The sequence below is a fragment of the Aphis gossypii genome, chromosome X, assembly GCF_020184175.1.
Source record: "Aphis gossypii isolate Hap1 chromosome X, ASM2018417v2, whole genome shotgun sequence".
Taxonomy (NCBI): Eukaryota; Metazoa; Arthropoda; class Insecta; order Hemiptera; family Aphididae; genus Aphis; species Aphis gossypii.
Window position 1 is genome coordinate 42,315,993 of NC_065533.1, and position 22,772 is coordinate 42,338,764.

General features: G+C 28.2%; 1 protein-coding gene across 1 annotated transcript in view; it reads left to right on the plus strand.

The window, feature by feature from the left end:
- The window catches only part of LOC114129343 (cell adhesion molecule Dscam2-like), a 264,488-nt gene that overhangs the window by 68,568 nt on the left and 173,148 nt on the right, over positions 1-22,772 (plus strand). The window contains 1 exon segment of the mRNA XM_050205218.1: positions 22,305-22,628. Coding sequence (XP_050061175.1) covers positions 22,305-22,628 — 324 coding nt within the window.

Genomic DNA, 22,772 nt, shown 5'->3' on the forward strand with positions numbered 1-22,772 from the left:
TTATTTTACAGAAAGTAAGTAATAAATATAGATTGTCCGCATAATAATTTTGACCATCATGGATCTTAAAGTATAGTATTCTATTATCAAACAAGTATCATTATTAAATTCTCAAATAACATCATAATTTCGATCTCGAATCAGTGAACCTACGTTGTTTGCTCGTTTTATACTTATAACAATATAAAATATTCACTACAAATGCTTAAGTATACAACTCATAATACATACCAGCGCCACCGAAGAGCTAGAAACTTTTAAATAATTATTTATCCAATTCTTAAGCGTTCAAGTTTTCGTTCAACAGTTTCGCTCCAAGTTTGCACATCTCGCATACCATTTGACGTGTAATATACGGTATGGAATGTTTTAAAGTGGTGTTGCTTTGTGCGTACCTGGCATTATTAATACCTTGCGATTATAATATTTTTAAATTTCACAATAGCTAAACAAATATAACCTGCTTCATTATACCTACTACGCAACTTATAAATTATATTTATGAATAAATGTATTTTGTCTTTATTTTCATTTTTACTTTAAATATAAATCATGCGTTATTAATATGCTTTTTTCATACTAGCTTAACAACATTCTCTTCATAAGAAATAGAAAAAATAGCTAGTCCAAAAATCACAACGATTTTTTATCATATTTGTTTATCGTGTTTTAATTCACCTAAAAGACCTGAAATGAGGAAATGAGGCCGATTATTACACGACGGTTAAACGATAACGCGACGAAAATTAAATAAAAAGGAAAAACTCAAAATTGTATTAAGCACGCAAACAAACAATCTAGGTCGTCTGTCGCCGCATACCGCAGTCTAAATATGATAATTTTGATATTCTACACGAGATAATAACGACATTATGTTTTACGACCATTCGCTGTAGGTTAAGTTTCCCATACCATTTTTTATATTGTTCAGATATTAATTTATCGATGGGGTGTGTATTATTGCCCATTATAATACTAAACCACACCTGTGGAGATTATCTAGAACAACGTTACGTAAGTAATATTATATTATAACTAATATATGCATTACGCAAGCGAGCTTTAATCAGCCCATGGTACATCACCACGTGATATCCGAACAGCGCATACTTAAGATTTACACGTTTTATTTTTACGAATAATGTCCCTTTTCCTTTGTGCATACTGTCTAATGATCTCTCAATTTTGCTTGTCGGTACAAAAATGTACCAATATATGTGTTTGTTTAATAGAGATAAATCATAATTTTGATAATATGTTATCCGAGACTAGCACATGTTATTACCGTCTTATAAAATTTAAGTATATTTATATAAAAAATATCATTAATTTGCCTCATATATTTATAGACATGCACTTAAAATAACACATAAATGCTAAGCGCTTTATGCCAAAAAACACATAATAACAGAGTGTCATCAATATACCAAAATTAACATACATTTGCACTCAGCACATGGACTAAACTCGAATATTATTAAAAATCAAACTATATATTACTATTAAAATCGTACTTATTTATTGATATAAATTATCTATTTAAAAAAATCCATTCTAAACTAAAATTAGGAAAACTTTTTTAACGAAAAAAATTTACATATATTGTACACATATTGTGGCTTTGTAGTTGAAGTTAATAAATTATAGCATTAATAATAACATGTTTAACAGCATAAAAATAATTCCATTAAACTGTGTCTAGAAAACATAACAATTTTCACACCGTATATACCAGGGGTGGCCAAACTTTTTTTCGTCACGATCTATTAAAAATATACTTCACCTTCGGGGATTGACTTCCATAGACAATTTTTTTATTATTGAATAACCTACTATTTTACATTGTTACCTAACGAATATCATAATTTTTTTTTTGTCCCTATGTATTTATGTATTGATCTAGTATTCTGTGTTTACTGGCAACTCGCATTGTGAGTAGCTTGCTTAATTTGTTTATTGAAAATAAAAGTCGTTTCTCTCTCTATTAAGAAATATATAAGTCGTGTGGTCCTAAAAATAAATTCTAACATGATAGACTTTGAAATTATCGGCCCCTGGTATATAGTATATACAATAATAAGTGTTATTGGCTATAATTACTAAAATGTTACTAATTTTCTTAAAGCGTGGGAATTTTAATGCCTTACAAGTATCATTATTATTTTTATACATATACATTATATGATAAAAATGCTAATTTAAAAATTCAAAAGCTAATAAAAATATTAAACATCTACAGTAATATTTTATAATTATGCCAATTACGGCTTAATCTTTTGAGTTCTATTTATGTTAAAATTATCATCGTAATAACACAGCTATAATATTTTATATTATTTGGGTATTTATTATATTTAGCCCGTCTATTAGACAAAACTAGACTATTTGATAATATTATTTACTATAATATTCTACTCCCACGTTCATTTAGTATCATATAGTTAAATTTCATTGAGATTTCAAGAGTTTAAGTTGTATATAAATTAAGCGTCCACAATTATTTAAAGAATATAGTAGTATATGTCAATAACACATACTCTGACGTTTAATTTGTTAACTCGTTTACTTTGTGTAGTTCACTTATTATACGAACAGAGAAGTAGAGTATGAATAATTGAATTTAAATTTGTTAGGTAGTACACTTTTTGACGTCCAACATTAATTTGATAAATATATATTTTTTTATTTAGTACCAACTAACGATAAAATGTTTAGTTGATTACAATTTTCGTTAAAGCCGTTGAAGGTATAAAATAAAAAGAACACATTTATTAACTCATCTCACATTTTACTCACGAATACCTCAATTATATATATTAACAAAAAAAAAAAAAGGGAACAGAGAAAAAAATTTAAACATATTTTTCACAAAAGGTTATGTTTAAAAAAAGTTTTATTCGAAGTGTGAAAAGTGTACTAAAAAACTCTACAAAACACGATAAAAAAAAAAAATAGCCGTCTGGTATGAAATACAATAGTCAATAGTTACATACGTATAGACAAATGGGTTCATTACTAGGTTGTCTTTATAGTTTATACATATTACATTAATGATGATAATATTAATTTGATTCAAAAACAACTATGTTTATTAGATATTTATTTATTGTGAAGAATTGGTGGACCCTTGATTGATTTTATATAACTAGTTTTTATATTGCCAGATGTTTTCAGAAATAATATATTAAAAAAAAAAAAAATATAGAAAAACATATAAAATGAGGCAATATGTAAGTATTAGATGAAAAAGTACCAAATAAATCAAATCCTTTAGAAAAGTTCAAAGTACATACCGTAGTACTATGATAAAAGTATAAAGCCAATACATTCATCGATATAGCTGTATACCGTATACGTATACTCATATATGCTGTATGTTACGTGTTTTGGTAAAAAATTTAAAACAATTATAATATTGAATAAATCATACAAACTGTGCGGTTTCTCGTATTGTGATTGAAGTGTAATTTGTATAAAAAAGTTTAATTTAGGTGTAGTAGAAGTTGCTGTGTCTCAGCTGTTGGTTCCCTGCGGTGTAATTATTATTATTTCTTTTTTTTTGTTCTATTCGAAACTTGTGGATTCGTTGCCCTTAACGAGAAATGGTAACTTTAGTACAACCAAAAACGCTTGTTGTAAATCACCTTTCACGGTGAAATTTAAATGAACAACCCATTTTATTTAGAGTTTTCGAAAAAAGTTTTCATGTAATAAATCAACAACTCTATGGGTGGATAGTAACATTTAAGAAGTGATGTAAGTGATAAAAGTATATATAGCCATCAAAGTGTTACAACTTAAAATACATGTTTGTTGGATATTTTATAAGTATTTCCTGTTTGTTTTATTTAAATATTATATTTTTTGGTTATATCAAATTTCCATTATTATTAAATTAGGTAGACAATTATACCTTCATTTTAATATAGATCAATGAATTTTAAATTTCTTTTAAATTTTTTAATTCAATTATCAATTTAAATATTATTGTTCACATTATGGGCCACAGAACGTTGAGTTATATTTCTTTTGTGTAGTCTTACTAGAGTATTTTTTTTTAAATTCTATCTTCGATTTAAGCTATCGGTTTTACATTGGCATGATTAACTTTTTAACAGTATAAGTGATAAAATGGTGGCTTAAAACTCATAAGCCCGCTATATATGGTGTATAAACAACAGAGATTACACTTTAATAATGTCATATTTTTCTTCGAGTAAATTTGGTCAACGGGCTCCGTCAAATGCGCTGAAAATATCATTATTATTATTATTATTGTGAACAAACTTTCGGATCGAAAATTAATTCCACAATACTGACACGCAATGACATACCGTGTGCTAAAAGATTCCATCCATTCGTTATAATAACACACTTGCATTGTAGGTTTTTCGTGATTGCGTTTGTTTTACGCACTCGCCGAATCCACAGTAAATAATAATTCAAAAATATTTGGAACCGACGCGGTGTAGGTACCTACATATAATATAATATTGTTTCAGTAGGTACATCGTTTTGCTGTTTTTGCTCTCGTTAAACTTGTTTGTCGTTACCTGCAGTTAATCTCACACATCATTATACCTAACCTATATATTAGTATAATAATAAAAAGTACGCATAAGAGTAGTCAGTGGAAATGAACTGATAAAATTAAAGCAGACACGTATTACGGAAACGGATATACTCTATATATATGTGTGTTCTGACTATACGTCTATATAAAACTAATAATATGTTTATTATATTATAACGAATACGATGTAAGTTGACAAACTCTCGCTATACTTTGTAACTATACGCTCGTAATATACTTATCCATAGAATATAAGTGTATTAAGATAGTGCACAACGGGCATCTGTCGCTTCATATAGAGAGATATGTTGGCGCGGCGGAAAAAAAAACCGGAATCGAGCGTTTGAAAAAAGGTATATACGACGCAGTGGAGCCGTAAATTGAGAACGTAAATCGTCGAGCAGCACGAGAGAGGAAAAAAAAAATAAAGAAACTTTTAACGCTTTACAGTTTACCCCCTCCCCCGACACTATTCGACGATTTACTCTATTCGTTTAGCTTTTAAATTATTATCAAGCACACACACACACACACACACACCGACAAGTACCTATGTATATATGCGGGAGAGGAGCAATACACTTTATGTCGAACACTATATATATATATATATATATATATGAGTACGCTGCGATTTCTATATTGGCCTGCTCTAAAAATTTAGACGCACCTATATATATATATATATAATAATAATATATCGTCATCGTTGGGTTTGCTCGCGCACTCGAAAACAGTTGTGTTGCCGAGTGAAAAGTTTTACTCGACAGACTGCTACACTCGCGTTACAATAATAATATAATAATAACGAAAACGCACGTCCGCGCAATAATCTTCGAATTTAGTGGATTTAAAGTTATAGTGTCGTGTACATAATAATAATATATTATAAGTTGTTATTCCATTGTCGATTTTCCTTCTCGAACCGTATGAAAACCTATATGGAGACGAACACTGTTTTGACAACCATATAATATCAGCAATAATAATAATGATACCTGTACTGCTAAACCACAATATATTGTTTTTCTTTTCTGTATTTAATTATTCTACGATATCGATGACGATCGCTAAAACTATCGACAAAATCAGCATTGGTGTATTTTGGACGATTTTCCGAGGGGTTCCTAAAATATTCATCAACGACCCAGTAAAATTGAAAAAAATTCCTGATCATTCCACATAAATTGTAAACTTACCTTTTAAAAATATAAGTTTCAACAAATCGTCGGATCTAATAAATTTATTTCACTTTTGCGGTTTGGATAACGAGTAAAATATTAATCCACCGATCTATTTTTACTTAAGTCGGGGGTGTCCAGACACCATCTTTCTCCTGCAAAAAACACTATTAATAATGTGTATGCCAATAATTGAAATCCGTGTAGTTTTCAATCCCAGAGAGACAGAAGATTAACATAAATACCTACAGAAAGATAGAATATTTTATGACTTGGTGAGATATATTGATGAACAAACTAAATATCAATATGAATAATTACTTATTTACTAATGCCAGACAAATTATGACTATACTTTCGAATACTATATAAAAAAAAAAAATCGAATTAGACATCGGTGAAGTAATAATATGATTTGTTTTTATAAATAATTTATTACCTAAAACCAATATATACCATATGTATACGGTGATGTTGATCTGTAATAGGCTTTTTCATTTTTGGTAAAATTATAAACATACCGTAAAACCACAGGTTAAAAGTAAACAAAGTTAAATGGCGTATACATTATTACGAGATAGAAAAAAGCAAAATGCCAAAATGCCATAATGGTGTACAAACACATACATATATACACTACACATACATGGATATTTAATATAAATATATTATGTACTTATCTATATACTTAACCTCTTTTGCAGATTTATTACACGGCGCAGAATTAAAATAATGTAAATTCTATATAGGACGATTTGAATATCGATTGTATTTATTTAGTATTACATTATTATTACCAGATATAAAAAAAGTGTTGAAACTTTTTCAATGGAATAATTTAAACTTAAATTTTGTTGAAATTATTCCATATTGTGTTCTTATGGATTTCTGATGAAAAAAAAATACAAGTGTTCATACAGTTCAAAATAATATACAGCGAAATTAAAAGTTGTAAATGTAGATGCTGGAAAAATAAATAAATTAAAGACTTATTTGTGAGTGTTTCGATTTGAAAACTCACTACGGCCAAATTTAACATAACAAAATGGCTTGATATCAGTTTTCAATGTTTTTTTTTTGGTTTTTTAATTTTTAATGATTAAATGCTAATTGCATTAGATATTTTTAAATTTTAGAATACTACATTATTATGTATATATTATCCGAATAATTAAGTTACATAATAAAACCTTCTATATCTAATATAGTTCATCTAATTCTTTATTACTAACTGACGGAATAAGTTAGTATTACTTATTATTAAAATAACATAATATAATACCTGAAGGTGTATATAATATTATGTATATACAAGTGTTATGTGCTAAAGATAGGAGTTAAACGGGCCATAACCCTTTCTCACCCAGAAAATATCCTCTAAAATTAATTTAAAGAGCTTTTAATACAAACAATACGTAAGTATTTTGAATTATTTTATAAGGTAGAAAGGGTTATTATAATTATTCTCTCTACACCAAACACCTACAAAAAAAAAACATTAGTATGGCATTGTTAAAATGAAATATGTATTATTATAAGAAATGATTATTTAAACGTTTCATGATATTAGTAGTACAAAATTGTGTTATAAACAATTTGCATAATAATTGAAAAGTAACAATTTTTTTGCTTATATCGTTCAGTTATTGTGCGTTATATTGTTATGATATACAATTAAATTGAAAATGTTTTTGTGCTATACATTTTTAATGAAGTGAATTAAACTTTTTTTTTAGTAATATGCAAAAAACAAATTATTTTAATAAATCATAGATATTTAATAGTTAAATAGCGTTGTAACATTAAATATACGAACAAATCTCGACCATAATATATTTCGACGTGCATGGAAATCGTGTTGATAATCAGATAATGTAAATTAAATTAATAATTATACAATTTCGTGCAGTAAATTAGTATTTCAGGTATTTTGTGTGTAACCGAGGGGGGGGGGGGTGATTAATAATGTTTTGTAATTTGAAAACACATTTACTCCGGTAGTTAAATTAATCTCAATTCATTAAGTTCTCAGTTCACGGATAGCGGTTTGTTTTTGTTTCTTATAATACAGCTGTGCCTCTCCAATATCGGCTATCGATTAGGATTAGTACATTTTCCTGGCGATTACATAGATGTTATATTTTTAATGTAAATCGTATAACATTATAATATGTCATCCACGCTCATTTAAACCGATATGGGTTCTTTACTTTTGTCTTAGCGTCTCAGATACTATGATAATGTTTGTGTGTGTAAAAAATAATATAAACAATAGTTTATTTTTTGCAAACCTTATGAAAAAAAAAAAAAATATTCATTTTTCCGTGACTGTTGAGCTTGGACTGTTTAACACTATTACTTTCGGTATTTACTAGATTCGTTGAGTGAATTGTTATAGATGCTTTAGCTGTTTTTCGATATCACGACTATAACTAACTATTGAATACAATATGACAGTATTTTTTATTAATTCCTGAAATATTATAATATATTACCTCAAATTCTAATAATGTATATCTAATAATATGGTACTTTTATTGGTGCTTACCGAAATATCAGTTTTGTTATATTATACGTGTGGTAGCTGATAATAATAACACATAAGAGTGATTGGTGAATGTTGATTGTATACTTACATTTTTAAGGATAAGTTTTAAATAAAATAAACTGTTTTCTAGTAGAAAGTTTTGTATTTTATCTGATAAAAAAAAGTAAAATTAAAAATATGAATTAATATACATTAAAGTCGTTTATAATTTTGTGTACATTTGTTTTTATTATTATAATTATAATTTATAATAATAATTATTATTTTTTTAAGTTGTTTGCGTGTAATTAATAAAAAAATATATACTAATGAGTTTTAATTGTTGATGTGGTCGCTTAAGCATAAATTTAAAATATTATCCAATGGAGACACTTGCAACTTCATTTTATTTTACAAATAGCCTGTTATTACTACTGTGTACTTATTCGCTAATGATGATAATAAAGTTATGCACAGAATACTACGAAAAATGGACTATGTAATATGCGAATACTGAGAGGTGTGAAGAATATAACTTTGAAGTTTACTAGCTTCAACGAAAATCATTTACTAGTCAAATATTAAAATTGAGGCACAACAAACTTAATATAATATAAACGCTTAGACGTTGTATACTTTGGGTATTACAAAAATGTAGTGCTTACTGTTTATGGCGTATTTCCTTATAAGTTTAATATTAAATTAGTGAGTCCTTGTGGGACACTCTATACAGTAAAATATGTCTAAAAATAAACAGAAAATTTCATTTTAGACAGATTTCAGTTTTATTCAATAAAAAACAAATGCCAATTCTTGTGCACTGGGATTTAAAATCATAAAACATTCCCGTCACAGATGGATTCCAGTTTTATATAATAAAATATTATTACCAAGCCCGTTTCACCCAAATGTTATTGTATTATGCTGTAATATACATATAATATATTTAACGTTTATACTATCATATATTTATATACATATAAATATATATATATATATATATATATGTGTGTGTGTGTGTATTATATATATAATTTGTTACCACTACGTGTACACTTATCACAGCTAAAACCATTCGCCTGAAAAAACTTTACTCCTCCAGGTGGTATTCATCACAAATTTATACAGATATGTCTAACAAAACTAAAAGCAATTTTTTTGATGATGATGGTGGGGAGGGGGTTGTAATCCTGATATTTTCTTTTTTTTTAATTTGTGCAGACTTTTTCCTTATACTTTTCCACTATAAGTTTGTATATTTGCAAATGGGTTACAATAGTTATAAATTGACAAATCAATATTTATATCGGTATATGATATAGTGATTTTTATTTAGCATTATTCACTAAGTATATGTGTCATCATTTTCATTCTTTAAATTCATGAATAATGGAATTTTTAAGTATACATGAAGATTGTATTTTTAATGACTGAAAGTACAAGATAGCCAAACGAATATAGCCTACAATACACAGTAGAAGTAATATAAAGTCACACTTGTAGCTGTTCGATTCAAGTTCACAATTGATTTTAAAGGTTTAGATATTTGAAATTAATTATTTGTATATTTATGATGGATAAGAACGTTATGAATAGTATATTATATTATAATGCATCCGTCATGGCCTATCGACTCACTTAATATTATGGATCAACTAATCATATTGATTTATGTTTATTTATTTATTTTATTTTTATTATGTACGTATAGTAATATTATATTTCTATAATAGTGATTTAATATACATATAATTTTATTCCCATAAATCATTTTTTTATAAACATTATCACGACTAAAAAATACATAAAATAATGTGCAGATTACTACAGACTACAGTTATACGTGTTTATAGTTTTATGAACTCAATATTGATATTATTAACGTACTAAATACTCATGTTATAGAAACAGACTCTTTTAGCTTCTAACTCAGCGTTTATTAAACTGTGTATCAAGAATTAATTTGTGGTGGTAGAGAATTTTTTTTTTTATGTATAAACATATACTAAATACATTATGAGGTACTGTTATTAACTAGAGCAGGAAATGAGTACACATACCGCTTATGCCTCATTATTTATTATTATAATTATTTTATTTTATAAAATTATGTACATTATAAACCTATAAACTTTATAGTATAAAATAATAAGCAAACTTTGATCTTTTATAACTACTTATGCTCTTTTAAAAGTGAAATCATGTGGGTCGCGATAGATTTTCAGGAGAAAATTTGGCTCGTTGTTGTTTTAAAAAGATTGAGAACCAATGACCTAACCTATTAAAATGAAATCGCCTTTAATGTACACCTGTAAATATTTGTGTACGTTTTTTTTTTTTTTAAGACAAGATAACAAACTTTATCCGATTTATTTCTGAAAAGTGAACAAAATTCAGTGACTGAGACTTTTTTTTTTCACTCGTCCTTTTCAAAATTGTCAGATTTACGTATTTTGCGAATGCTGTAATAATTATTAATTATCATACGCATCTGCCACACAACTGTTGCGATACCATATTTTCTCGTTTATTGCCTCAATAGAGAATAATGGTCATTAAAAACCGTATAAACTTATCATTATATTTTAACTGTAATTTGTTGATATTAAACATAGATTTCGGGAACTTGAAAGTATAAAAAAAATCTCATCCTTATCCAAAACATGAAAAAAAAAATCATAAAACGTTCGTAATGCGTACAAAACAACTGTACGGCCGTTGCACGTTTAGATACTTAGAACATACGCTCATATCGGGGGATATTGTGTGATTGCAAGAAACCACGCGATTTCGATGACGGCACTTGCAGAGTCGTAAAAAACGATTACACATTTCAACGTTCTGGGCGATGGACGACAGTAAGTCTCGATCGAACATAACGAGAGTACTTGGGAGTTGTGTGTGCGTTTTTATTTTATAGTTCGGCAACTCTCTTGCCATTTAAAAGATACCCAGCGGATGATCTGAGCGTGTAAATGGGTTTACCAGGCTTTCGATCCCTCCCTCGCCCGCCATATCTTAGGAACCACGCTATACGTTGTTTGAGCCTTTGCCGGCAGTGGAAGCAGAGCGGATAAGACATCGCAGTCGTAAAAATGTCGAGCAGCTCTTCGTAGTATAATTTTTATGGTCGACGGAGAGAGAAGAAGAAGAAATAGAAATAGTTGACAGCCCGGTGGGCGCGCCTAAGTACCTACGGCCGGACGGATAGCCATAGCCAGTGTAAAGGAAAATAAAAAAAAAAGAGAAATCCAACCCTTCGGAGAAAAGGGAAAAGTGCCGCCGTCGCATGTGGCGAGCGATTCTGGGCCGAGACAAAAAAATAAAATCCTAATAACAACGACAGTAATAAGTACCCTCCTACATCATGTATAATATCATGTAATGTCGTATATAACGATATATACGTCATGTCACGGAGTACACGATTCCACGCCCTAACCCGGAGTCTCGGTTTATTAGGGAGACGACTATTACGCATGGACACAAAGTACACACTAACATATACAATATACGTTATATTATATAATATGTCAGTATATATGTATGTATATATATGATGTGATTTCGCGTATTTTACAATGTTTCGTCCTGTCCGAACGACCAGTTTATCGACGAAACGCGCCAGCCCGTTTTTGGCGCGAGTTCGAGGCGCTATATTGTATCATACATGGTTGGCAATGCGGACGATAAATCGACTATAATTCTGGAGGGGAGCTGTGTATATTATTATAATAATATCTGCTGCGACCGCCGCGTCATCGTCGGCTAGACGCATAATTTTCTCAGCAGCGTTTTCGATTTGTGTCGCACGCACGTGTCCTTGTATCCTTGTCGCCGGACACTGACCATTATTACGATAATAATACGCGTGCGGCGTGAGACAGGATACGGTCATTCCAGGTCGGTATAATGGCTTAGCAGCTGTTAAAAAATAATAAAAATGATAGGTTTTAAAAAGTAAGTAACACACACACACACACATTGCTAGTTATAATACGACACGCGTTGCTATAATAATATTTTAATACATTAACGGGTCCTTTCGCTAACGTGATTTTTTTTTAAATTGTTCGGTTTGATCATACGCTTTGACGAACTAACGTATACACGTTTTGCAATCGACATAACATTATTTTTCAAACATCAATCATTCTTCATTACTCTATAGCTAAAGCCAAACCGTCTCGTTAATCACTTGCTTGTTGTACGCATCACTCGATTAAAACTGAAAAATTAAAAAAAAAAATATTCTTCTAATTACCGTACTGAAATTGTTGCAGCCTTTTTTTTTTCAAACACAAAAAGAACAACCAAAACTTCTTTGACTTAAATACAATTTACTTTTTTGTAAACGAATGCATAATTATATCATCTTTTATAAACTAAATCGTAAAAAAAAAAAAAATGTTTCGTTTTCAGAATAATTGATTAATCAGACAGTTCATTACTTACTGAAATAAAACGGAGGTGGATAAAAACTTTAATATTTTATTCATAAAAAAAATACTTTATCTGTATACATTTCTATTCTAAATAACGGTTCTCTTGACGGGAGAGTAATTTCATCAATTTTACACACTTGTATATAATAGTTTGACAATAACTTACCAGATTAAGTAACGATTTTATTGACAACCGTTCAATCTAAATACTTTAGCCAAGAGAGATAGAGATAATATTATGATAAATGCTATATTTTTTTGAGTGCCTATAATATGTTCTTTTCTTGTATTTGTATTACGATATTTATATTTATTATTTTACACTAAAATTAAAAAAAAGACAAGGAGTGCGATTTATTTAAAGAGTGATAAATGTTTTAAAAAGCATTTATATGAATATATATCAATTAATTAAGTTAAATCTTATAATTACATAATTAATTCTATAATAAAAATATAATTAATAAAATTTTATCTGTAACAATCTAATGAATTAAATATTACCTACAGGAAGAAAACAAATCTTAATAAATAACTCTCATATTCTCAGATTAGATTTTTAAATGAATCTTAGATTTATCTATGGCAAGTGTTGGTAAAAGAACTAAGATTGTTGTTGAACGAAACAGGATTTAAAACTTCGGTGTGCATTGAAGGGATGAGATTGACTTTTAATTAACAAAAACCTCTTCGACAGAAAACGTGGAAACCGATAAGTGAATTCAACTCCCCCCCCTAAATAAAAAAAAAACTTTTAGCCTTTAAGCTTAACAAGAAACTTTGCTTTTAGATTTTAAATCGGCTTATTCATCTAATAATTTTGTGCGTCCTTTGTCAAGTCAATTTATTAAAACTTAAATAGTAAATAATACAGTACATAATAAAAGAAAATTAGTTTTCACCAAAGAATCGCAGTGCCAGGGTACCACAATGAAAAGGGCCATTTGACGTATACGTTATTATTATATATAATATAGGTTATATACCTATGAATAAACGTCATTAACGAAAAGCTATTCGAAACAAAACTCGTATCTCTGGTTGATGCAATGTCTTTAAAGCCATGTCGATTTCCCTGTTGTAATAATAAGAAATAAAAATACGGCAAAACCAACTGTCGGTGAAAATACGAGAACAATTTAAAGCCGGCTGCAATGCGCAAAGAATCGTAAAGAAAAGCGCGAAACGAGCATCAGGAAAAACGTAAATTATTAGTTCCAGAGGAGAGGTTGGTGCAGCTATTACTTTGATGGACGATTGAAGAACGTCCACAGTATGGGTAGAATGTTGAAAACAAATTAAGTCACGACAACCAATATCTAAATTAAAGTTTACTACGAAAATTATAATATGATAACTTGCACGATAATAGAACTCACAAACTTTCCAACGGCCTTACAACAGTAAATTCATTTTATTATTAAAATAATGAAGGAACCATAATTCCCGATAATATTTTACTTTTTCTTATTCAGCAATTGCTAGTATACAAAGTTCGTATGATATTAGAAACAATAATTCGCTGAAAACCAATTGAAGCTATTCATATCATGGCATGCAATATACGTGCACACACATAACTGTGGTTGTTGCATTATGGAGTAAGATACTTCGTCTTGTCCAATAATTGTATCGATTTTTCCCATCATTTCACACAATAATTAATTTTTATAAATGACACTAAACGGTTTCCCAAAGATATTTTGTACTCGAAATAAAATTCGTTCATATTTTATTTTGAAGCTTTTATTTGTTGACATTATTATTGAGACTTGAGACATTTCAATTTTCACAATGACATAACTATTGAGTGGAATATTTAATACATGAATAATGTATCTTTATTGTATCCATTCACTGTATATTTTAAACTATTTCTAGTTTCTACTTAAAAATGTCTATATTTACATAGATGGATTATGCATTAACGAGTATACGTGAGTTATGTACATATGATTCTGCAAAATATACATTGATTGATTATTATTGAAATGATATACTATCAATAATACTATACGACATACGTGATACCTGCATATTATATTAAATCGTATTCTAAAAAATATCTTATTGAATTCAAAAACTTTCAGTAATATTTTTAAATCGATTATAATATATGTATATAGTTAATTACACACCTTTTTTGAATATCCCGCAGCTGTTATGACAGCTGAACGAAAATATTATCAAAATTTCACCGTGGAATTTTCAGAATATAATATGTACTTATTAATATCTTACAATTCGATAGGTTTCTATTTTATATAAACGAAAAAATAAAACAAATTTTTGTGCCCCAGGATTTATAATTTATTTTTGTAACTACTATGATTAACATTAACAAAAAACATATATTAAGCAAAAGTTTAACCCATGTATTCTTTACAGTTAATAATCATTATGTGTACTATAATAATATGATACAAATATATAGTTTTTTTTCTCTCTTTTTTTTTTTTAATTAAAAATTAAGTTATTTTATTTATTTGTATGTACATAACTATTATATATGTACTCAAATTATACGTAACAAGTTATCATCACAATATTTCCATGTTGTGTAGTCTTACAAATTTTAATAACTCATATCATTAAAGTATATCAATATACATTTACATCACGTTCGTACTTTTACATAAAATGGCTGTCGATATTTATATCTAACCCTATCTAAGTAAGAAATATTTGGTTGGCTAATTACCACTACATTAACTTGTATCGGAAACTTGGTCTGATTTAAATAAGATTGCCTAAGTTATATGTTTTAGGTTTTAGATACTATGGTTTATGTCTCTATAATATAGTACGAGTAAGATACTGCATTAAAACTAACACTATCAAATACGATATATCAATATATACATTATACATGGTTTTAGTTAATGTCTAAAATAATAATTAAATACTACAGTTTACTATAACTGAGAAATTTTACTTCTAACATTTTACAAGGTTCGTTAAACTTTTAGTTTCAGCTCAAATCACAATCTAAAATAATTTTAATAAAATTATAAAGAAAAATTATTTATAATTTTACGAGGGTGTAATTTATTTTTTTTTTTGAGTTATACATAAATATGTGACAAGTGGCATACTTACCATTATTTATATTTAAAATATTAAACATGCCTAAGCAATAAATTTATAATAACTACGTGTTCAATGTATTTATTGAAATCAATTTTAAATTTAATTGTGTTTGAAAAAAAAGTTTGTTTGCAAATAAAATATAATGCAAACTATATAAATACATATAATACCTACTAAAAGTAATATAAAAATAATTCTGCCGTAAACATACCGGAGCGAATGAAATAAATTCAAACCGTCATATTATTTCCACAACAATAATAATGCGATGCTATTTTGAAATTAAATACCTCAAAACTTAAAACAAATTTATCAAATCCCCCAAGTGAGTCGTCTCACCATAGATCCCACTTTGCCATCACGTTATTTTCACCAAACGTGACTGGTGATTTGTTTCTCTTTTTCAACCTCTGAGAAATACTTAAATAATTTAATACAAAAACAAATATTATACTACTAGCGTAATAATAAAATTGTTATAAAAACTCAATTAAACGTTAGAAACTTATATATGTTTTGATAAATCAATTTTTAGGTTTACATAATATATTCCAGTGCTTATATCCATAATGATACGTATTCGGGATTAATATAGATCTGTTGTTCAAAAATGTCGTAAAGTAAAAACCATAAATAGGTTATTTACTAAGATATTTACCTATTTTAAAATGTCCAGATCATTATATAACCGGTTTACCGTATGTGTCACGATAATAGAATTATTACATAAAATGTAATGATCGACATTGCACATTAATCAAGTCAAAGTAAATTTTATCCAGATAACACAAATATACAATAATATATACATATGTAACTTACCAATGTATTAAAGGTTATTCATTTAATTAAAAATACATTTTGGCTTTAGTCGTATTCTGGTGAAATGAATATCTATATCAAACACTAAAATATATTCATTAAATAAGATAGGTACCTATGCTCTAAGCCTCTAAATATAAGTGTTATACAAGCAAAATATTGTAAGGTAGTATTTTAAAAATAATTATGTAGTCTATTAATAACTCTTAATAAGAAAAAAAGTAAAATGTTTGTTCAAATTAATAAAAAAAAGTAGACCAAAAGCAACTTTAACACACACTCGTCAAGTTATCGATACATTGTATTATATTTTTATTTTAACTATAATGTGTTGTAAATATTATTTTAATTAAAGATAAAATACATACAAAATATATTGGTACAAATAACAATAAAATATTTAAATAAATCAAACTATTTACTATAGATAATAACAATAATGCATAATAATTTACCGAAGACGTAAACGAGATGGAAGTTCACAATAATTATTGTGTACGCCTTTTAGTTTTGGGTAGAATATACAAAGGCGCACACATAAAGACAAGTGTTCGTTAAATTGTGATACTATAGTCTATAATTGTTATACATCCATTGAAATTACCTATTATCACCGTCCTTATAATGTAAAATTATATTAGGTACCTATTTTACTAGCACTTAAAACGCGTTGTGAATAATTTCTTTAAAAATATTTAATAACACGATATGGTATAAACCATAAATTTGTATATATATAATTAAATACAACACTTACAATTTGAGAAATCCAACATTAATGGTAATAATAATGACAATTATTTATTATTAAATTTATTTCAATGAAATTAATGGTCTAATGTTAAAATAACACCTAAACATTTTTGCTAATAATAACGTTATAAAAATACATTTTCCAATAAGACGTGCATCACGAGATAACTACTATAGTTTAAAATAAAATGAACTGTTTTATTTAGACTCGGTTTAAATCGCATTGGATACAATGAATAACCCAACAGTTGAGGGCAGTTGCGTACATCGCGATCGATGGAATTTTGAGTTGGGCTTTGAAAATGAATCAATAGGATTGTATTGGATGTAATGAAGAGTGATGCGATAAAATGTAAAAATACTAGAATTTCAGAAACTAGTGAAGTATATATATAATATGTATACAAAAAAAAAAGGGATCTGTAGGCTATAGCAAAATGGGTCGCACACTGTCTATACGTAGAGTCATTTGTGGCATAATAATATAATACAAGTAGGCACGCCACTGAAAAGTAATCAAAGTAAATTTATATTTATATATGAATAATGAATGTATAGACTATAGATAGAGAATACATTATCGGATGAAATGTGACTAACACTCACACACAGTATTAACTTGGAACAATCGATTGAAATCAATAAGTCCTAATGAGTATTGTTTTTGTACATGACAACTATAATATATTATAATACTATAGCCATGGTATGTTCTCGTTTAAGCGTTGTAAACTTTAAAATGAATTTGTTGGGGATCATGTTCTAAAATATTGAATATTATGTACCTATTGTTCACATTATTTCAGTGGAAGTTATATTAAATTTTAACAGGTGCAAAACAATTGTTTTATACTCGTCTTATGTTAATTATAAAACTGTCTTATTCAAATGTGTCAGTGCTCGACTATTAATAACACCAACTTATCATACAACAATAATAACAATAAAATTGATTAGAATACAAATTCTAGAAATTCCAAATCCATTAAACATTAGAATAAAAATAATATAGTTATCAGTGGATGCCACTTACAAAACTCGCGAATATAAATTTCAATCGCATTATTACATTCAAAATCGTGTGGAACGGTCCGGACGCATCAAAGTATATTATAAAAAATTCGGTTATAATATTATTCTGTTATAAGACTCTAATTTAGTAAAAAAAAAACTTTTTTGAATTAAATTTAAAAATAAATTGTTTTTTAAAAGTCACATATTTTTGTTGCTTAGGTATTATTGGTTTCAATTCATACTATATATTTTATAATATGTGCGTGTACAACACATTTATCGTAATTATTGTCGTTTTAATGTGAGGTATAAATACACTCCTGATTATCTGACTCAGCTATCGTAAATTGTATAGTGTAAGTTTTATTTCTTACTTATCTTATAAGATTCATTCGGTTATAAGAATCCTGAATCACCACTTTGCGTGTACCTATATTATAGGAGTCCTATAAATGGCATTCACTGTATTAAATTATTATATTTTTTGTATCTCTCTTAATATAGCATACATTTATTAACACAGTAATCCAATTAAGAGTATTTATAAAGCACGTAGAAAAAAAAACAATGACATAAATAATTATTAACTACATGATATGTAAAGTAAATATCTTTTTGAAAACTATACAACACAATTATATTACTACGTTATCTACTAATATCAGCTTGTGTAGACTCATATTTTTTTCACCAGTATAGTTAATCCAAAATAAATTTGCGTTAAATTATACCCGTATTGCGCACACGTATTCCCAACTGTTTTCAAACGTCTCGGTCGATTTACCATTTACTAGCCATTTTTATTCCTCATCGAGATCACCCGAGGTTGGCCGATTCACACATTTCAAAAACACCATAGTAATAATATCATCGTAACATTACTAAATTAAAATATTATAACAACTATTATCGTTACTTTACAAAAACACATTGTTATAATAATATAATATATGAGATAGTACTTACATAATATATTATCTCGCTTACCACGATCTTGGGGTACTTGGATACGGCGCAAAGGCGGGGGGGGAGGGTTGCCAACACTCGTATACGTACATGACACAGGACTCATTAATTACGGTATTAAAACGTTTAAACTACGACAATAGCTCATAGTTTTAAAGAAGTAGTTTTAAATTTATGATGGAGTGACGGCATATTGTCTGCGAACAAAACGACGGTGGCTAGGGAGAAAAAAAACAATAGATACACCATTTTACGTCCAAAATATACACCGACTTTGTATATATATATATATATATATGCACGCAAAAATAATAACGATAAAGTATACCGCCGTATAATAATGTACATAAAATGTATAGGTATAAGAGTTTCTACCACACGACCAACACACTATAATATAATATTATATTATAATATACCTAATAATAATATAATACGCATTATACACGTAATATTATTATTATTATTATTATTATTATCATCATTATCATAAAGCACAAAAGCTCGTGTAAAAAAAAAAAAAAACGTGGACGGAAACACTTCGCGGGTGTATTAAAATTACGCGCAAGTCACTATATTATTATGATGTCATTGTGCGCTACGAGTTTATGGCGAAAACGTTTTAGCGTTTTGTCTGACGCTCCGGAAATCTACGACCCAAACCAGCGCCCTCGTGTAGTTAATGTTTGATCGAATTCAACAACATTTACTGGTGAATGCAACGTGGTCATAGTGTATGTGTGTTTATGTGACGCGTTATAGAGTGCAAATCGATTGATCGAAACGCGTTTCACAGCAAACGAAAAATATTATTGTGTCGATACAAAAATAAACCATCCCGAGTGGATTTCGTCAAACGGATGCTAAGCACTCATCTATTTATATTACCTATGAATCTATGTTCACCATAGAGTAAGAATATAATAGATTTCAACTTACTGTTTTATGGTAGTTAAAGAAATATACTATTATTATAATTAAATACAAGTAATAAAATAAATGAAATACATTCGGAAATAACTACATCTAAAACTATTATATTATTATCTTTCCGTAATATTGAAATTAAAATAAATTACTTAAAGAGCTAAAAGCATATAATGAAGTATAGACTATAGATTGTGATAAAAGCTGCCATCCACTATCCAATATTTTGTATTTCCTATAAAATGATATATCATTGGATTCAAATTTAACACACCTATATTTGACATCTAACATATAGAATAACGGTACCCGATGTCCTACCTTTTTAAAAAACCATCGACTATAACTAAAAAAAGAGCCATTTCTGGTATTTAAAATCTTTAAAATAATTTAATTTTTTTCAAATAACGGAAATAGAAATCTGAACCTATGAAATATTTTTAATGAAAACGTTACTAATGATAAACTAAAAACAAAATTTAATTTGTTTTATACAAGTAAATTTAAATATACTATATCTATATATATATATATATTAAAACTAACCCTTATTTCTTAATTTATATTTTTTTAAATACTAAAACTAGAGTCAGAACCTATTAATAAAATGAGTGCCGAACCATTAAATATTTCAATATTTTGTTCATAATATTACTATTAATATATTTAATTTCTTGTGTAACTTTATAGTCTATATACTCCCTATACACACGATGACATTATTAACTATATGTCATTAACTATATATTCGAAAAAAAATGATTTCAATTAATCACCTATAAAAATATAACACATTACAATATTATATTATTATGAAAACAATTTAACTAAAAACCACAGAGGAAAAAAAATATGGTTTGAGCATAAAATAACTTTTTAATTACTGATTTTATTAATTTATTATATAATTTACAATTATTCTTTGTTAATTAACAAAAATGTTACATGAATCAGTTCAAGTCTATATTTAAATCAAGTTTTTCTACTTAAAACGATATTATGGTAAATTGTATTTTGTAATTATTTTTTACAATCTTATCGATCGATCTCAGTAGATTAGGCAAGTTTGTTATAAGGTTCACTGATTTTCAGACGTTTCGAAAATAATACCTTTTTTCCAAAAAAAAAACATTCACATTTTGCAATAACGTCACTGTACACTGAACGTGCAGAAAGTTCGACAGTATATATACACGTATATGTCTCTATATTAGTATTGCTACACCACGTACAAATAAACAATAAGCAATATATAAACCATCCGATTGAGTGTATTGAGTGTATTTAGATTGAAGTTGAAATAATAATGGCTGATCGTATAAATATTATATTTTATGTCGAACTGTTAGTTTTTTGTCGTCAATAAGATGATGAAATCGTGAATATTCTCGTTGATATTGTTATCTCAACCTCGTTCTATTGATAAATTAACTGTTTTAATACAAAGTTTTATATCAATAGTTTTTTAAAAAAACACAAAACACTTGAATTTACAGTGTATTCTACTGAGTAAAGTTTTATTATAAGATATTATGTATTATATTGTAGGTATTACATTACTTGTTCACCTATACACAAATACAATTCACGTACAATCACATATTCACGTTTTCATAGTGAATCAAATCTATTTTATAGAAATACGTAAGGTCACATTAGCTTATAAACAATAACATTTTCAGACCAAATTCATTGTTTATAATAATGAACTAGACCGACGTGAGCTAAAAGTCTGATTAATGGACTTTTCAAATTATCGAGATAAAAAAATAATTAGCGTTATTCTTAAAATGTTTACATTGAACATTAACTAGAGAACTGTATATCCTGAAATCATTTTTTCGTGATTCGGCCAAACAAAAATTGACTGACACTGTATTATTGTTTCGGACACATTTTAAAATATATTACTATGTAAGACCAAGGTCGATCATGAACTGAGCGATCTGATCACATCACTATAAAATTCTAACGTTTGTAATCGTTTTTTTTTTTTATAATTTCAGCTTTAGGATACGGCGGGGAAGAGCACGGGCCACGTTTCGTGGTCGAGCCTCCAGTTTCAGTTTTCTTCTCGAACGCTACCGGGGCCCATGTGGAATGTGCTGCCGAGGGAACCCCCAGACCGCTGGTTCGCTGGCAAACGGTACCCGATGGTTCGACAGTTAGGGGTGTTAGAGATTTAATGCACGTCGACGACAATGGAACATTAGTCTTTTCGCCGTTCGCCGAACACCAATATTCGCCGAACGTGCACTCGGCCGCATACAAGTGCGTGGCTCACAGCCGCGCGGGCACGATTGTTTCCCGGACCGTTCAAGTCAGAGCTGGTAAGTGAACAATATGTATTCTATAATATTATACTGATATTAAAATATTACGAATGCACTACTGAATAATAATTGTATTCACCATCTATATCATGCGAAAAATAAAGTGTTATACGACTTAAAAATGTATTGAATTGCTTCTGG